The 16,995-nt window shown below is 44.4% G+C and overlaps 1 protein-coding gene and 1 long non-coding RNA gene across 2 annotated transcripts in view; one reads left to right on the top strand and one right to left on the bottom strand.

The window, feature by feature from the left end:
* Positions 1 to 4,389: 4,389 nt before the first annotated feature.
* Positions 4,390 to 16,995, top strand: part of gabrr2a (gamma-aminobutyric acid type A receptor subunit rho2a) — a gene marked incomplete at its 5' end in the record, with an annotated part of 82,264 nt that continues 69,658 nt past the window's right edge. Inside the window, one exon of the mRNA XM_082515770.1 lies at positions 4,390 to 4,511. Within this exon, the coding sequence (XP_082371896.1) occupies positions 4,390 to 4,511 (122 nt within the window). The remainder of the gene's footprint in view (positions 4,512 to 16,995) is intronic.
* Positions 14,539 to 15,073, bottom strand: LOC309695267. Its single transcript, XR_014273095.1, has 2 exons — positions 14,812 to 15,073; positions 14,539 to 14,733 (listed from the first exon to the last, which is right to left on the bottom strand). It is a non-coding gene; the product is annotated as an uncharacterized lncRNA (long non-coding RNA).

Raw genomic sequence — 16,995 nt, 5'->3', positions numbered from 1 at the left:
GGAACTACTTCCTCTTCCGCCTTTCATAGTCATATGCGAAATACAGCTGTATAAATGCGTGGAAGCCCCTTGGCGTGTGCACTCAAAACAATGGCTGAGCGTAAACGCTCCTCCACACCCAGCGGAAGACCAGTTTAAAAGAAACTCTTTAACTATAGCACCTAGCTACGAAAATTGGGCTGCCCAGAATAATACATTCTATTTAAAATTTATAATAATAGTACATTTTATTTAAAAGCACCTTTCAAGACACACAAGGACACTTAACTGTCATGGCCAGTGTTTTTCCAGTCTTACTCCTCGTCCTCGGGCCGGAGTCAGAATCATCTCTTTAGGAGCGCACCTGGAGCTAATTAGCGCTGCAGCATTTAAGTCCAGCTGTGACAACAACTCTTCGTCAGAACGTCTGCTAACCAGTTTTAGTGTCGGCCCATTTTCTTGTCTAGTTGTATGCTCATGTTGCTACTGAACTTGTTTTTCTCCTGTGTCCAGTTGCACTTCCGGAATATTCATTTCATCGTTTGCAGTTACTCTTCACCCGGTCGCTGGACTTCACTGCATCCTTCCCCACCTTCGCTATGGTTTGAATACACTCAGTCACTCCGCCTGCCTACCTCCTTACTCACCAAGTAAGGCCTCTCAGGCCAAACTGCCACTACTCACACGGACCTTCTCTGAACTTACCTCCTCCTAGTGGAGAAAGAACTCAGCCTGGGTCTCTATTGTCTTGTGTAGTCTGGAAGATGAGTGGATGACGGGGTGGGTGTAGTTTTCTCTGTGGTGGGGTCGCGTGGGCTGTCCCGGGCTCTGTGGGGCCGGGCGGCGCTGCTGAACTGGGCCCCGGTCCGGATGGGCCTAGGCCCCCTTGCCCTGGTGGGTTGCAGAGTATGGGGGTGCCTACTGGAGTCAGCGGGGGAGCTGGCCCCAGGGAGGGGCCACTTGCCTCTCCCTTCCTTCCTTCCCTCCCCATCTCCAGCTGCCTCCCTCTTCCCGCTCCACCACAATCACCCACACATGCAATATTACGTGCTGCACAATAATGTTTAATATTTATTGCTATACATCGTGATGGTGTTGTTTATTATATTGCTGTTTTTGTTTGCTTGTTTTCTCTCTTTTTTTTCCTCTCAACAGGTGATTCAGGTGATATATACAAAAATATGTATTTTTTGCTATTAGCCCTAGTGTTAATACTGTCTGTGTTCTGCTCACACATTCTTGCTTACAACTGGAGGGTACTGTCACATCCGGTGTGGCAGACGTGTGAAGTTTGTAGAATGGACCCAAAATGCAGCAGCTCTGGTGCAGGTGAGTATTTATTGAACAGAGTAGATACAAACAGAAGTGGCGGGTGAACATGAAACTGGAAAACCTAAACTGGGCAAAACTAATAAAACAAACCAGAACGAAGATGCAGGGACGCAGGAAAGAGACGCAGGGAGACCGAGGGGAACAACACAGACGAACCAGCAACTAACAGAGGCAGACACGAGGTTTGAATACACAGAAGGATAATGAGGGAATGAGACACAAAAGGAGGGCACAGCTGGGAGTAATCCGACCTGACGAGACAGGGGAAAAGTAAACTGAACACACTGAGATCAGACACGGATCTTCAAAGTAAAACAGGAAACACATACACGTAATGACATAACACACAACCTTAACACAGACCGGGGGACACAGAACATAAGAGCATGAACCATGAAACAGAAGAGTACAAACACCCAAGGTAACCAAAACCACAGAATAATAATAAACTGAAACATAAACACGGAGTCACAGACTCTGGATCATGACAGGTACGTCGTAGTATTTCGGGTTTTGTATTGTCGCTTCCCTGTATATAGCCCTGCCCCTTAGTGTTCAAGTGTGTAGTTGTTTCACCCAGTGTTGTGTATAGCCACTGTCTCACGCACATTGTATTAAAACACTTAAGAATAGAATAAAATCCATAATAGAATGACAAAGAATAAAAACAAAAAAGCACAAGATGAAATAAACAAACAATAGGTTCACAATGAATATGCGGATTTGAACAGATCGGTTTTGAGTTGGGATTTAAACTGGGAGAGAGAACCAGTGTTTCTTGTATGAATCCACATACATCTCCTTCAGCAGTCATATTTCCACACTTCCTCTGCTCACACACGCTCCTCTTCTGCCACTCACACTTTCGCTCCTCTCAAGCCAGTTCACACTGCTGCACTCAGGGATCCACGGAAAGGTTCACAGACAAGTCCGGGGAATGTATATACAGAAACAAGTATTAATATGAGCCAGAAATACACAACGTGCCAGGGCTGCACAAACTCACAGTGTTCAGTGATCCAATAATGAGACGCTCTGAGCCACAGACTCAAATAGTGGGTGAGGAGACAGGACTAATCAGCAGCAGGTGGTGGCAATCAGAGCAGGTATGTGGGCCAAGGGCGGGGACCCCAATAATAATAATAAATTACACACCGGTTTATTATTAATTTTAGTGACCTCTAAAATTAATAATTTTAATAATTAATAATTGATTTAACCAGGTGTCATTACTGATGAGGCAGATTATAATTTTACAGAAGTTACATTTATTTTTAACAAGCAGTTACCGGGTTCCCTCAGTGTCGCCTGCTCTGGTCCCTGGAAGACAATTGACTGTGGTTGCTAGTATCTGTAGAATCACGTCTCAAATTAGAATCGCCAATAATCCAGAGTTTGTTCCGCTTAGTGGGTAAAAATGATTCAAGCCATGTTGGTGGCGTACCAGGGGCTTCTGTTTAGGACTATGCTTCCTCCTGACTGTCACCCAACAATCCTGTTTACCAGCCGCTTGGGACAACCTGCTGGGTGAGAACTAATGGTGGCTATGCTACATGCAGCCGTACCATCTATAGGGGCCTTGTTAGCTACAGTGGCGTGGAGCCAGGTCTCCAGTTCAGCATTCCTGGACTACAGAGTTGTAAACAGGCTGCATTTATGACAAATATCATTATTATTAAAGGAGGCCAATGAGTAGCTAAACATATGACACACTAAGAAGCAGGACAGTGCAGGAGGGACAGGTGAAGAAGCCATGCTGCTAGCGAGTCGGCTACAAACTAAACTAAGCTGACAAATCTCTAAAGACACAGTGATAAATACTGTGAAACAACTAGTGGGTGATTCAGGAGAGAATGCACTTTGGATAAAGCATGTGACGATCACACAATGAAATAAGATGTTATCTGTGAGTTTTTCCTTAAAAAACACCACTGTGTGTTGTAACAGGAACAGGAAGTGATGCTCTAAGGCAGAGAGAGCCAATCCCACGTGAGAGCCTAAAATAAGTGGACTTATCAGTACTGATTTGTTAGTCTATTTTTTGTATGTATGATTGGTCCTAAAGACATACTGTTTACTATTATTCATACAAATATATGTTGGCTTTGTCACAGGAGTAGAATTTTGATGGAGCTCCATGTGCAGCATACCCATATGGAAAAGAAATAGTAAAAGCTTACATGATTTACTCATGAAAGTGGCCACTTTCTCATTACTTTCATATATTGTTTTAGGAAGTATCCAAAACATACAAGTTTCATATAATTTTTCAAGGGATCTTATATCTGTTTTCACTCTTATATGCTTTTCATACAAGTTTCACACAAGGCAGATACAAACTTTATAAGATTTATATATATCTTTTCCATATGGGTATAAATGGTCTCCTGCTAAGTACAGCTGCAAATCACACCAACATAAGATATCATGTGACTTGGTGGATATTTCTGCCCAGATCCCCAGAAATGCTTCAGCCAGCGCTGCATTGAATGGTTGCATTTAAAATGTTCCAACATGCCTCTGAGCTGGGTGAAACGTGATTCCTGTGATGAGGTTTTTATTTATTTTTTATTTAGAGGGGGTTATAATCTGGCTCTCTTGTGTCATACCAAGCAGCATAATCTCTCTCTCGCTCTGTGTGTGTGTGTGTCTGTGTGTGTGTGTGCGCGCGCGCGCGCGAACTGTCTTTGTGAGAACCATCTTGACGTTTGTGGTGGACCTTTTAAGAACGGCAGAAAGTAATGTTTAAGGTTGGAGTTAGCATAGATACAGGGAATTCATTATCTGTCAGTCCTCACAGTCGCAGTCTTACTTGTATGTGTGTGTTTCCTCTCGGTGCATGCAGGCTGCAGATGTTCCTCTCGCGCTCTCTCGCTCGCGGGAAATAAGTGCAGGCAGAGTGCAGGATCACACACAGACACGTTCCTCTCCAGCTGCCTCGTGAGGCAGAGTGTGATGCCATGAGCGAGACAACGTCCATCCTCTGCTGACAACCATGAGCAACCGACTGATTCCTGCTGTAATGAACCGTCTGAAAAGGACTTTTAAGGGACTCGCCGGTAGATTCACGCAGTCAAGATGCGTTATTTGACCAAATCTCTGATTTTATTTCTATATTTTGCCATTACCGGGGAATGTTATAAGCACGGTCACCGGGTGCGAAGGTGGGCCGGTACTGGGGAGACCCCAAAGCATGGCACGTAAGTGAAAAATACAGAGACAATCAAAGCACGATTAACACGTGGAAATGTGGGTGACTCATCTTAGTAAATTATACGTTTAACAAAACTGTTTATGTCACAAACAAATGTGTTAGTTATCTTACATTAGATATGATGGTTAATGTAGATGCTAAAGATTAATGGATGGCGTGTGATGTTAGAAATATTTAATCTAAGGCGACATTAACCACAGCTGCTCTACCTAAAATCAGTTGAAATTGTTTAGCAAAGAATGGTGTTGATCAAAATGGTGTAGAGGCGTTTGAGTTGAAATTAAAGGTTTTGTCGTTGATTTATTTTAGATGTAAATAGTGTTTTTTAAAATCCCTGAACTTTGTGCACTGCATCAATAAGGTGTGGTCAGAGCTGAATGTCAGTGTGATTATATCTCCTGCTTATGATTATTAATCATTGTACTGGTTATTTTGATTATTTATGACTATTTATTCTTATATATGGCTTAACAGCAATCTATGGACTGCGCTGACTATCAAAGTGCGCTACCAAACGTGTGTTCGCTGAATAATGCTCTTAATAGAAATTTCAGAATTAGAGACTTGTTCAAGGATGCACTGAGAGGTCGTCAGAGACCTCTAAAGAAGAAAAGCATCTGTAACTTGTTGAATTGCATAAAACAGCAAACAGACTTCTGTGTTAATGAGAAGTGGTGTAAGAGCAGAAGTAATATAGTGCACATGGTGTGATATTGATATATGGTTGCAGGAAATAATTTACAATACTTTAACATTTTCTATATTTCAGCAAAAATATAACCAAAACATCATCAGAGTTTTATACAGATGCTAAAAGCCAATGCAGAGATCCTAGTTGGATAAAATACATGACAATATTGAAATTGGACTGGTTCTTATGTCCTGCTTTTTGCCTTGCTTGACCATTCGTTATTCCATTATATGTGCTTTATATATATTACATCCATTAATACAAGCATCTTTTTCTATGCCTGAGTGCTTTCTGTATAGCATTCACAGACATTGTGGGGTGGCTGTAGCTCAGGTGGTAGAGCAGGTCACCTACTCACCGGACGATTGGTGGTTCGATCCCAGGCTCCTCCAGTCTACATACCAAATATCCTTGGCGTGTAACCCCATGTTGCTCTCCGATCCATCCATTGGAGTGTGAATGCAAGTGAATGTTGGATAGAAGCACTAAAAACCTTAGATAAAGTGCTTGTGTGAGCAATGGGTATGATTGGGTGAATGCACGAGTTGAGTGTGCTCAGTGAGAGTAGAAAAGCGCTATGTAAGAACCAGTCCATTTATATTCTATCTGAGAGCAACTTGGGGGTTTTGGTAGCTTGCCCGAAGACACGTTGGCATGTAGACTGGAGCAGGAATCAAACCACCAATATTCCAACTAGCAGATGACCTGCTCTAGCTCCTGAGCCACAGCCATCCGATCTATCAATGGCCATGATTAGTGCCTCTTTGCTGTCTTTCAGTCCAGCCACTGGTAGGACTTCTGGATGTCAGCCACTTCCTCTATCTGCCAGTGGTACATACCATGCAGGGGTTTATCCTTTCATGATGTGTTACGTCCCCACATGAAAGCTAGGCGAAGAGGGTGGGGGACAGTAACAGTTGGATCTGGGTTGAAATGAAAAGAACGCCAGGCAGAGGTATTTAACACAAAATATCTTTATTATAATCAATTACCTCAATATTCATATAAACAATAACAACAAAAAGAGACAGCAACGCTGCTTTAATGATAAATCAGACAAGCCAACCCAATGACATGGTGACCACTTCAACAAAGAAAACAACTATAAGGCTTCAACAGAAAAAGACAGCAATGCTGCTCTTGGCAATAACCAGGCAGGCCAAACAAAATAATGGAGGCCGCCGTCACCTAAGTGAAACCACTGCTCAGTTAAGAGCTACTCACAAAGAGCCACGCACGGTGGGGCTGGTCACACACACAGCAGGCCTTTTCCACACCTAGACCAGACTCACACACTGACCAGCACAGAGGAAATCCACCAGAAGCCTCTCCCACATCCACACTGCTCTTCTCCAGCTTGTATCACCTCTGAGGGTAATTGGTGGTAAACGAGGGCAGATGAGCAGCAGGTGTGTCCTAAAAGAGAAGGCAGGGGCAGAGAGAGGAGGAGGCGGAGAAAAAACACCACACCCACACAAGGGCAGTTTCAGGAGGCCTGGCTAGGGCTGTAAGACCCCCTCCCATAAATACAAACCAGTGGTTTGTCACAGAATGTCCTACACAAATCTTAAATCTCTCACCTACCATGCACCATAATAATGGTTAGGCATACCCTGCCAAATCTGCCAAGACCTTTTTGATGGGTTGAAAACACTGAATGGGGTTGGCTCAAGTCCCTCAACATAGTGTCCCAAGTGACAGCCAGAAGTTTTTTGAGCCATCACATATGGAGAACCCGTCAGGCAGCTAGAAGGCCTTACAGCAACACTTCTCTGACGCTTCTTCGCTGGGTCATGGCGAAAGGCATGCTGGTTAGCCAGAGGTGCAGGTTGGAATGGTTGTGTCGCACACAATCTGTCACACTGTAGGTCATCTGGACGATGATCAACAGGTGGCAGCTCAGAATTAGTCGACCTCTGACATTCACCAAATGACACCACTGAGCAATTATGCTCCCAATTGTTGCCTATGACTGGCAACCTTGTCTGTTTGTGAACCACAGTTCACTCTTTTGAAAGCAGATCGATTTTGCTTTGAGTTGGCTTTTGAACAGTGAGCAATCAGGTGGCCAGGTTTGTGGCAAAAGAAACAGAGCTTTATTCTGGATCTTGAAACCATGCCAGCATTAGCTTTGTTAGCAGGCACACTCCTAGCCCTCGAGACTGACTGTTTCTGTTTGTAGGTCTTACAATTTGCTACTAAATGGCCAGATTTAAAAGAGTAAAAACATTTTCGGTCTGACCTGGGACAAGGCACAGGCACCTCCCCCCTTGTGCCTCGCTCACCACTAGCACTGCTAGCCTTCGCTAGTGTGTCGTGTCGCTCTTGCTTAATGATACTGGCTTTATGGACGAGTGCGAACTCGTCAGCCAGTGTCGCGGCCTGCTGCAAAGTGGAGACTTTCTGTTCGTTCAGATATACTGCCATCCGCTCGGAGATGCAGTTTTTAAATTCCTCAATGAGAATTAGCTCCCGTACCGAAACTAGGTCTGCAGCTTTACAGGCCATACACCATCGGTCAAAGAGGACACTCTTTTCCCTCACGAAATCCAGGAAGGATTGACCCTGCACCTTTTTCAACCCCCGAAATCGCTGCCTATAAGCCTCGGGGACTAGTTCGTAGGCTAGCAGGATAGCACCTTTCAGTTTGTCGTAATCCAAACTGCACTCAGCGGACAACGAGGAACATACTTCCTGTGCCTTGCCCACCAGCTTGCACTACAGCAGGATGGCCCACGCATCCCGCGGCCAACGCAAGGCTGTTGCTATCCGCTCAAATGATTCAAAATAAATCTCCACCTCAGTGTCATGAAATACAGGGACCAGACGACTATTCCTTCCTACATCAAACTGTACCTCTGTCTGTGACAGCGAAGCCGCCACAGGAGGGGAGGAGGCCTGCTGGAGTTTCAGCTGTCGCAGCTTGACCTTAGTCTCCGCCTCCACCTTCTTCAGCTCAACCTCCCTAGCCCTAGCCAGTTCCACATCCAAACGCCTAAGCTCTAACTCCCTTCTCAGCTGGAACTCTCTCTCACGCTCCTCCTTTTCCAGCTGGAGACGAGCCAGGCGGACTTTGAGCCTAGCATCCTTCTTAAAACCCTCTGATGACTGGGTGGAGAGCGGATCAAAACGGGGCAGCGTCATTGGCCCACCCTCGGGCAGCCCCTGGCCCACAGGTGTACACACTGACGTTTCTACGACCTGGCTTGGAACATGAGGCGCTGCACTTGGTCCATCCGGACCGGGTGTGCTCGGTGGTTCTTGCATTACAACCACCCTCTTCTCCAACAACCCAGACACCAGAGCGGCCTTCAGCTCCGCTTTGCGTAGACCAGTGGAGACACTGATCCTGTAATATGTTGCCACCTCATGCAGATCCCTTGTCTTCCTCTTCTTTATTGGGTTTCTGCTGCCTGAAGCATTCATTGAGCGCACAGTCAGTTGGAGCCATCTTGCTGATATATTCTTGGATGTTTGTCTCATCCTGGACTGTGGTACTGACACTCACCAGTCCCTAGTCTCCTTTCTTTCGCTTAGCATACAGCTTTGGGGTGCTGGACTTGGGTCAGAAGCTACTTGTAGCTGTCCTCTGTGTCTGCAATGTTGCCATCTGGCGGTTCAATCCCCTCAGATCTGACTATGTTCCCTCTCTTTGTTATCATCCAACAACACTTCTCCAGTCCAAATGACATTCCGATGCCAATTCCTTTCTGTGCCCCACTCATGTTTTGAGCCATATGCCTATTCATCTTAGCTGCTATGATGCCTGACAGGAGCTTCCATGTGGTGCTGAGGCAGGTTATTGGATGGTAGTTGGATGGGACTGGTCCCTTATGGGGGTCCTTAGGGATCAACACTGTCTGGCCTTTGGTTAGCTATTCCGAGTGTGTCTCATTGACTAGCAGCTGGTTCATTTACAGTGGGGCAAAAAAGTATTTAGTCAGCCACCGATTGTGCAAGTTCCCCCACCTAAAATGATGACAGAGGTCAGTAATTTGCACCAGAGGTACACTTCAACTGTGAGAGACAGAATGTGAAAAAAAAAATCCATGAATCCACATGGTAGGATTTGTAAAGAATTTATTCGTAAATCAGGGTGGAAAATAAGTATTTGGTCAATAACAAAAATACAACTCAATACTTTGTAACATAACCTTTGTTGGCAATAACAGAGGTCAAACGTTTACTATAGGTCTTTACCAGGTTTGCACACACAGTAGCTGGTATTTTGGCCCATTCCTCCATGCAGATCTTCTCGAGAGCAGTGATGTTTTGGGGCTGTCGCCGAGCAACACGGACTTTCAACTCCCGCCACAGATTTTCTATGGGGTTGAGGTCTGGAGACTGGCTAGGCCACTCCAGGACTTTCAAATGCTTCTTACGGAGCCACTCCTTTGTTGCCCGGGCGGTGTGTTTTGGATCATTGTCATGTTGGAAGACCCAGCCTCGTTTCATCTTCAAAGTTCTCACTGATGGAAGGAGGTTTTGGCTCAAAATCTCACGATACATGGCCCCATTCATTCTGTCCTTAACACGGATCAGTCGTCCTGTCCCCTTGGCAGAAAAACAGCCCCATAGCATGATGTTTCCACCCCCATGCTTCACAGTAGGTATGGTGTTCTTGGGATGCAACTCAGTATTCTTCTTCCTCCAAACACGACGAGTTGAGTTTATACCAAAAAGTTCTACTTTGGTTTCATCTGACCACATGACATTCTCCCAGTCCTCTGCTGTATCATCCATGTGCTCTCTGGCAAACTTCAGACGGGCCTGGACATGCACTGGCTTCAGCAGCGGAACACGTCTGGCACTGCGGGATTTGATTCCCTGCCGTTGTAGTGTGTTACTGATGGTGACCTTTGTTACTTTGGTCCCAGCTCTCTGCAGGTCATTCACCAGGTCCCCCCGTGTGGTTCTGGGATCTTTGCTCACCGTTCTCATGATCATTTTGACCCCACGGGATGAGATCTTGCGTGGAGCCCCAGATCGAGGGAGATTATCAGTGGTCTTGTATGTCTTCCATTTTCTGATGATTGCTCCCACAGTTGATTTTTTCACACCAAGCTGCTTGCCTATTGTAGATTCACTCTTCCCAGTCTGGTGCAGGTCTACAATACTTTTCCTGGTGTCCTTCGAAAGCTCTTTGGTCTTGGCCATGGCGGAGTTTGGAGTCTGACTGTTTGAGGCTGTGGACAGGTGTCTTTTATACAGATGATGAGTTCAAACAGGTGCCATTCATACAGGTAACGAGTGGGGGACAGAAAAGCTTCTTACAGAAGACGTTACAGGTCTGTGAGAGCCAGAGATTTTCCCTGTTTGAGGTGACCAAATACTTATTTTCCACCCTAATTTACGAATAAATTCTTTACAAATCCTACCATGTGGATTCATGGATTTTTTTTTCACATTCTGTCTCTCACAGTTGAAGTGTACCTCTGGTGCAAATTACTGACCTCTGACATCATTTTAAGTCGGGGAACTTGTACAATCGGTGGCTGACTAAATACTTTTTTGCCCCACTGTATGCTGCCAGATGCTCGTGGCAGTCTGCTTCTTCTGTCAGTAGGCGTGAACCATATCGGGGCCTGGTGCTGTCCAACTCTTCATACTGGAGACCCTTTCTTGATATCTGCCTCTGTGATGGTTACTGGACCTTGTTCAGGGAGGTTGCTGTGGTGTCCTCTTAGATCCACTACCCACTGAGCATTGCTGTTGTGGGTTGTGTTCTTTTCCTATATGCTCTTCCAGTATTGCTCCATGATGATATCTCCCCCCTGTCATCCTGGCTCCCACTTGCCGTTGCATGTGTATTGTACCTCATCAATCTCTAGCTGTGAGAGCAGTCCCTTCCTCTGAATGCTGGAACACTGAGCTTCTAGTTGATTTGCCGTCAATGTGGATGTTGGGCATCAAAGATTCTATAGTCCCCTCATCCTATTCATGTAACCCCTTTTGCTGGGGTTACTTGTGTAGTAGTATTCCAACAGCACCCTATTTTCATGTCTTGCCCACCGATGCCTTCGTATTCCAGTAGCTCACTTCTCATCAGGGTGCCCTGGTTCCTCAACACCTGAGCTTGTTGATCTGGTCGACATCCGAGCCAGTATGACTTCATATTTATCTCTCTCGCTCATGGCTGCCACAGGCTTGGTTAGCATGGGGGTCTAGCCTAGGATCCTTACTGGATACAGACGCCCCAGACAGGAATCAAACTTGCCCTACCGCACGCAGCTGAAAGAAAAACAGCACCCAAGAGCCATCAGAGCCCTTGGTTATGACCCAGATCCAGGTTATGACCAAAGTCCCCGGTCAAGCCCCCCACGAAACCAACCCTTAGTTAACCCTATAAAAGCCTTAAAATAAATAAGCTCTAGTATCCCATCCCACGTTTAGAGTCACCTCTGCTTGCTGCAGGTTTCACTGCAGTAGAAAGTGGGATGGCTGCTGTCAGCCGTTCTTTCACTCCACCTGAGCTCACTGTTTTTATAATGGCTCCACCTCTTTCCAGTGTGTGTGTGTGTGTGTGTGTAGACAGACTCAGGCTCCATCTTAAACCATGACAGCCTCATCCTCTCTGCTACTGTTGTGTTATTAGTGTTTTGTTTAAAACTGGGCGGTTGTTTGGGCCTAATGTAGTTTTATTTGCATGTTGTTCCTAAGTACAGTCAGGGAAAAAATTATTTGAACCCCAGCTGGTAAGTTTATTTGAACAGTGAGAGACAGAACAATAACAAAAAAATCCAGAAAAATGCATTTCAAAAAAGTCATAAATTAATTTGCATTTTCATGATAGAAATAAGTATTTGCTCCCTTTGCAAAACGTGCTTTAGTACTTGTTGGCAAAACTTTTGTTGGCAGTCACAGAGGTCAGATGTGTCTTGTATTTGCCCAGAAGTTTTTCACACATCTCAGGGGAAATTTTGCCCCATTCCTTTTTGCACATCCTCTCCAAGTCCATGTTTCGTGGCTGTTGTTTGGCAAGTTCAAGTTCAAATTTTATTCGCCACATGCAGTGGCAGGTTGCCCTGCAGTGGAATGAACCCGCCCCCTGACCTTACACACACAACACAGACATCACATGGGAATACAAGTCAGAGAACAGTTGCATTACAGAAAAAAACACTGAAATATACACTACAATGGGAAAGTACAAGAGGAAAAAAAGAGACCTCTACTCATGCTGGGCTATAGAGGACAGCATGAGAACAGGAAACAAAAAAACTCCTCTGCACAGAAAGCACTTAAATGTCCACAGTACAACATTATAGAGAGCACGTGACCAGCAACAGGGTTGGGTAGGGGATAAGGAGTAATCCCAGGCAACACAGCAGCCATCCTGTCACTGCGCCGACTCTCCAGCGCAGGCCCAGACCCGCCTCGTGTTCCCAGGAGGCAACAAGCATCGAAGGCATTGGAAGGGAAGGGGGGATGTGTGAGTGCTTATCAGTGTAAATGTATGTGTGTGTGTGTCCATAGTTCAGCTGAGAAAGTGTCCTCCGCCCTATCATGCTAAGTAAACAGTCTTCCAGCCAAACCAGGTGGCCTTGCATAGAGTGGGAAGAACAGTCTAAACACAGTCGTTACCAGGGAGTTTTTGTTCGACTCCAGCCTTGAGCCCACAGCTGGCGCCGAGGGGGTATCCGCATTTGATGTTGATGTTGTTGATGTTGTTGATTTTTCTTTTATGCGAGCAGCTCATGAGAATTTCAAAGCTGTTCTTTAACACTCCGACACTGGTCTCTCAATCTCCCGTTGGAGAACCGCGAGCTACCAAACTTGCGGTCCGTGGTCTTGTCATTCTTGTGCTCAGAGAGCCGATTCTGAGAACTCACGACTGCAGTGAGCTGTTCCACGATGTAATCCAACTTTCGCTCAGAGATGTTATTCTGAGCTGACTTTTCCTTGATGTAACCCAATATACAACTCGAACCTTTAGCTCCCTCCACAGATTTTCTATTGGATTAAGGTCTGGAGACTGACTAGGCCACTCCAAGACCTTGATATGCTTCTTCTTGAGCCAATTCATTGTTGCCTTCGCCATGTGTTTTGGATCATTGTCATGCTGGAATACACCACCCACGACCCATTTTCAATGCCCTGGCTGAAGAAGGAAGTTCTCACCCAAGATGTAATGGTACATGGCCCCATCCATCCTCCCTTTTATGCGGTGCAGTTTTCCTGTCCCCGTGGCAGAAAAACACCCCCAAAGTATAATTTTCCACCTTCGTGTTTGAGGCTGGGGATGGTGTTCTTGAAATTATAGGCAGCATTCCTCCTCCTACAAACATGGCAAGTTGAGTTGATGCCTATCATCAGAAGGCATAGCATAGAGTTTCACTGCTATGCAGATGACACACAACTTTATCTATCTCTGAAACCAAATAACACACCAATTAGTTAAACTGCAGGAATGTCTTAAAGACATAAAGATCTGGATGACCTGTAATTTTTTGCTTCTAAATTCAGATCAAACTGAGGTTATTGTAGTCGACCCTGAAATAGAAATATGGTATCTAACCAGATTCTTACTCTGGATGGCATTACCTTGGCCTCCAGTAACACTGTGAGGAACCTTGGAGTCATTTTTGACCAGGACATGTTCTTCAACGCACATATTTAACAAGTATGTAGGACTGCTTTCTTCCATCTGGGCAGTATCTCTAAAATTAGAAATATCCTGTCTCAGAGTGGCGCTGAAAAACTAGTTCATGCATTTATTACTTCTAGGCTGGACTAGGGCTGCTCAATTAATCGAATTTTAATCACGATTACGATCTGGGCTTTCAACGATCATTAAAAATGACTGAGCCGATTATTAGCCCCTCCCTCATTTATCCGCAACACCTTAAAGGCCGGTCCGTGAAAATATTGTCGGGCATAAACCGATCCGTGGCGCAAAAAAGGGTGGAGACCACTGATTAAGAGGACCCGAGGGAAGCTCGGAAAGCTAAGCAGAAGTTATTTGGAGAGGAGAGTGACTGCCGTTGGTTGAAAAGAGAGGTTAAAAAAAAACTTCAGTGGTGTTGCACACTATTTTATATTATTTTTTAAAGTCATTATTCAATACATTGTTATTGTTAACCCTTTAAAGCCGGTCAGAGCTGCACGCTCCGTTTTGTGTAACTATTTTTAAATCCCTGAAGAACCCTGAGCCCTGTAAGCTAGGGCAATAATTTTTTTTTGCATATGAAACCAGAGGAGTTGTACTTACATCTTATGACATCAGCTTGTCCTCGGTCACGGTTTCCTTCCACATAAATGTCACGGGCTGCGATGGCAGACCGTGGAGTGACAGTGAAAGCAGGGCCCAAACGCGAGACTCTAAGTGAAGGACAGTGGATTTATTTACAGGAGGTGAAAAACACACAACTATATACAAAATCCCAGCACTGTGGTCCCGTGGTGATTCTCCCTGAATCCCACACAGTGCAGATGTCCGTGAGAAGTGAAAGGTGGCGACTCCAAAAAACTCCAATTCCCACACCGTGACTTTAGAGGCGTACTCCGCTCCCGATTCCTGGTAACACAAAAGGCAGAGGGTTAGCAGGGGATCTGTTTCCGCGGAGGTTACGTAAAAGCTCACGGCAGTACTGACGAGTTCTGACTCAAGGATCCAGCGTCGGCCTCAGCTCAGCTGCAGTCCTAAATGCCGTTCCTAGACGAGCGTAATCTGCTGCAGCTGGCAGAGGACGACGAGCGGCAGGTGCGGCCGTCTCTCGAGTAGACCACTTCCGGGTTCGCAGTCTCCTCAGCGAACCCACACCTCCGGAAGCTCACACAGAGACACATGGAGAGATGGAGAGCAAACCAATACAACACACGGAAAACATAAACATAAACATACACTGAAAATGCCTGAGCCCTGGGTCCCTAGACCCAGGCCATGACAATAAAGCTTTGCAAAAATTGCATAAAAAGCGCTTGCAGGAACAAAAACATAATATTCCAGAAACACGCTTTGCCGATCCGATTAGCTGTTCGTAACACTTCCAACAGTGAAACAGAAGTCAGTGTGAATTATCGCGTATGTCCGCCATTTCCTGCCCGAAAACGGAAATGACGTCATTTTCGCGGAAAATGTAGTTTTTTACTTGTAGGCCTTAAAAGCCTATACTGGTGTTTTATAAGTCATGTTTGACTTTTCTGAATAGTTTCTGTGATGCTTAGAACTCGAATTGCACTGCTGGAAATAGTTTATTTTGATGCACATGCTGTTTTCTTTGCAAATTTGCATCATAGGATTGTTTTTTCGTTTTTCCTGCAGTATATAAAAATTGGTGTATCTCCAAAATAAAACTATGAAGACACTCAAAATAAATTTCCTGTTGTTGTAAACTATTTTTTGCAACTTTTTTGTATTTAAAGTTTTGAGGGATAAACCTCTTAAATTTCTCCAAGTAGAAATATATGTAAAAAACAAAACAAAAATGATTTAATTTTTTCGTAGTTTATTGCACTTTTTTGCAATTAATGTAGTTACTATGGACTTAACGCATACATATTATTAAAATATGGGCTATAATAGTTGTATAGCAACTTGAAATGCTCCCACAAATGGCACTACAACATGTAAAAAAAATAATATAAGCTCTGGCGGACTTGGTTCTATAGTAGGTCGTAAGGGTTAAATAAATGTCGTCAAATAATCAAGATCTCAATTTCAGTAAAAAATAATCGTGATTATCATTTTTGCCATAATCGAGCAGCCCTAGGCTGGACTACTGTAATTCATTATTATCAGGATGTCCTAAAAACTCCCTGAAAAGCCTTCAGTTAATCCAAAATGCTGCAGAAAGAGTCCTGACAGGGACTAGAAAGAGAGAGCAGATTTCTCCTATATTGGCTTCCCTTCATTGGCTTCCTGTTAAATCCAGAATTGAATTCAAAATCCTGCTCCTCACGTACAGGCTCTTAAATAATCAGGCCCCATCTTATCTTAATGACCTTGTAGTACCATATCACCCTATTAGAGCACTTCACTCTCACGCTGCAGATTTACTTGTTGTTCCTAGAGTATTTAAAAGTAGAATGGGAGGCAGAGCCTTCAGTTTTCAGGCCCCTCTTCTGTGGAACCAGCTTAAAGTTTGGATTCAGGAGACAGACACTATCTCTACTTTTAAGATTAGGCTTCAAACTTTCCTTTTTGCTAAAGCATATAGTTAGGGCTGGACCAGGTGATCCTGAATCCTCCCTTAGTTATGCTGCAATAGACGTAGGCTGCCGGGGGATTCCCATGATGCACTTTCTTCTTCAATCACCTTTCTCACTTATGTGTTAATTGGGTCTGCAACCCAGTGTTTTGTGGTTGTGGATTAATTTATATTCCTTGATTATTGTTATTCACGGTTTTGATTTTCTCATTATCGTCTTCTGCTTGTGTTTTATTTTTAGTTCCTAGAATTTAGGTTTCTGTTACTTTCTGTCTCCACGTTCCCTGTTTCCCATGTCAGTTGTGTTTCTGTGTCTCAGAGTCTAGTTTGTGTCTTTGTGATTGTCTCATGTTTCCTGTTTTACTTTGACGGTCCCTTGTCCCGTGTCACTGTATCTAGTATTGCTTCCCCTTTAGTCCCAGCTGTGTTCCCCTCCTGTTTCCCATTCCATCATTACTCCCTTATGTATTTAAGCCCTGAGTTTTCCTTTGCCCTTTGTCGTGTTTCTGGTCTTTTTACACTTCTAATTTCTCAGTGTTTTATCCTTAGTTTTATGCTCTAGGTTTTTGGTTTGTTTTCTGTAAGTTATATTATGAAGGATGTTTTTTTTGTTTTGTTTTTTTAGCAAA

The sequence above is a fragment of the Aulonocara stuartgranti genome, assembly GCF_965226115.1.
Source record: "Aulonocara stuartgranti genome assembly, chromosome: 19".
NCBI lineage: Eukaryota > Metazoa > Chordata > Actinopteri > Cichliformes > Cichlidae > Aulonocara > Aulonocara stuartgranti.
The sequence above is the reverse complement of the archived record's forward strand: the minus strand, read 5'-3'. Positions and strand labels throughout refer to the sequence as shown.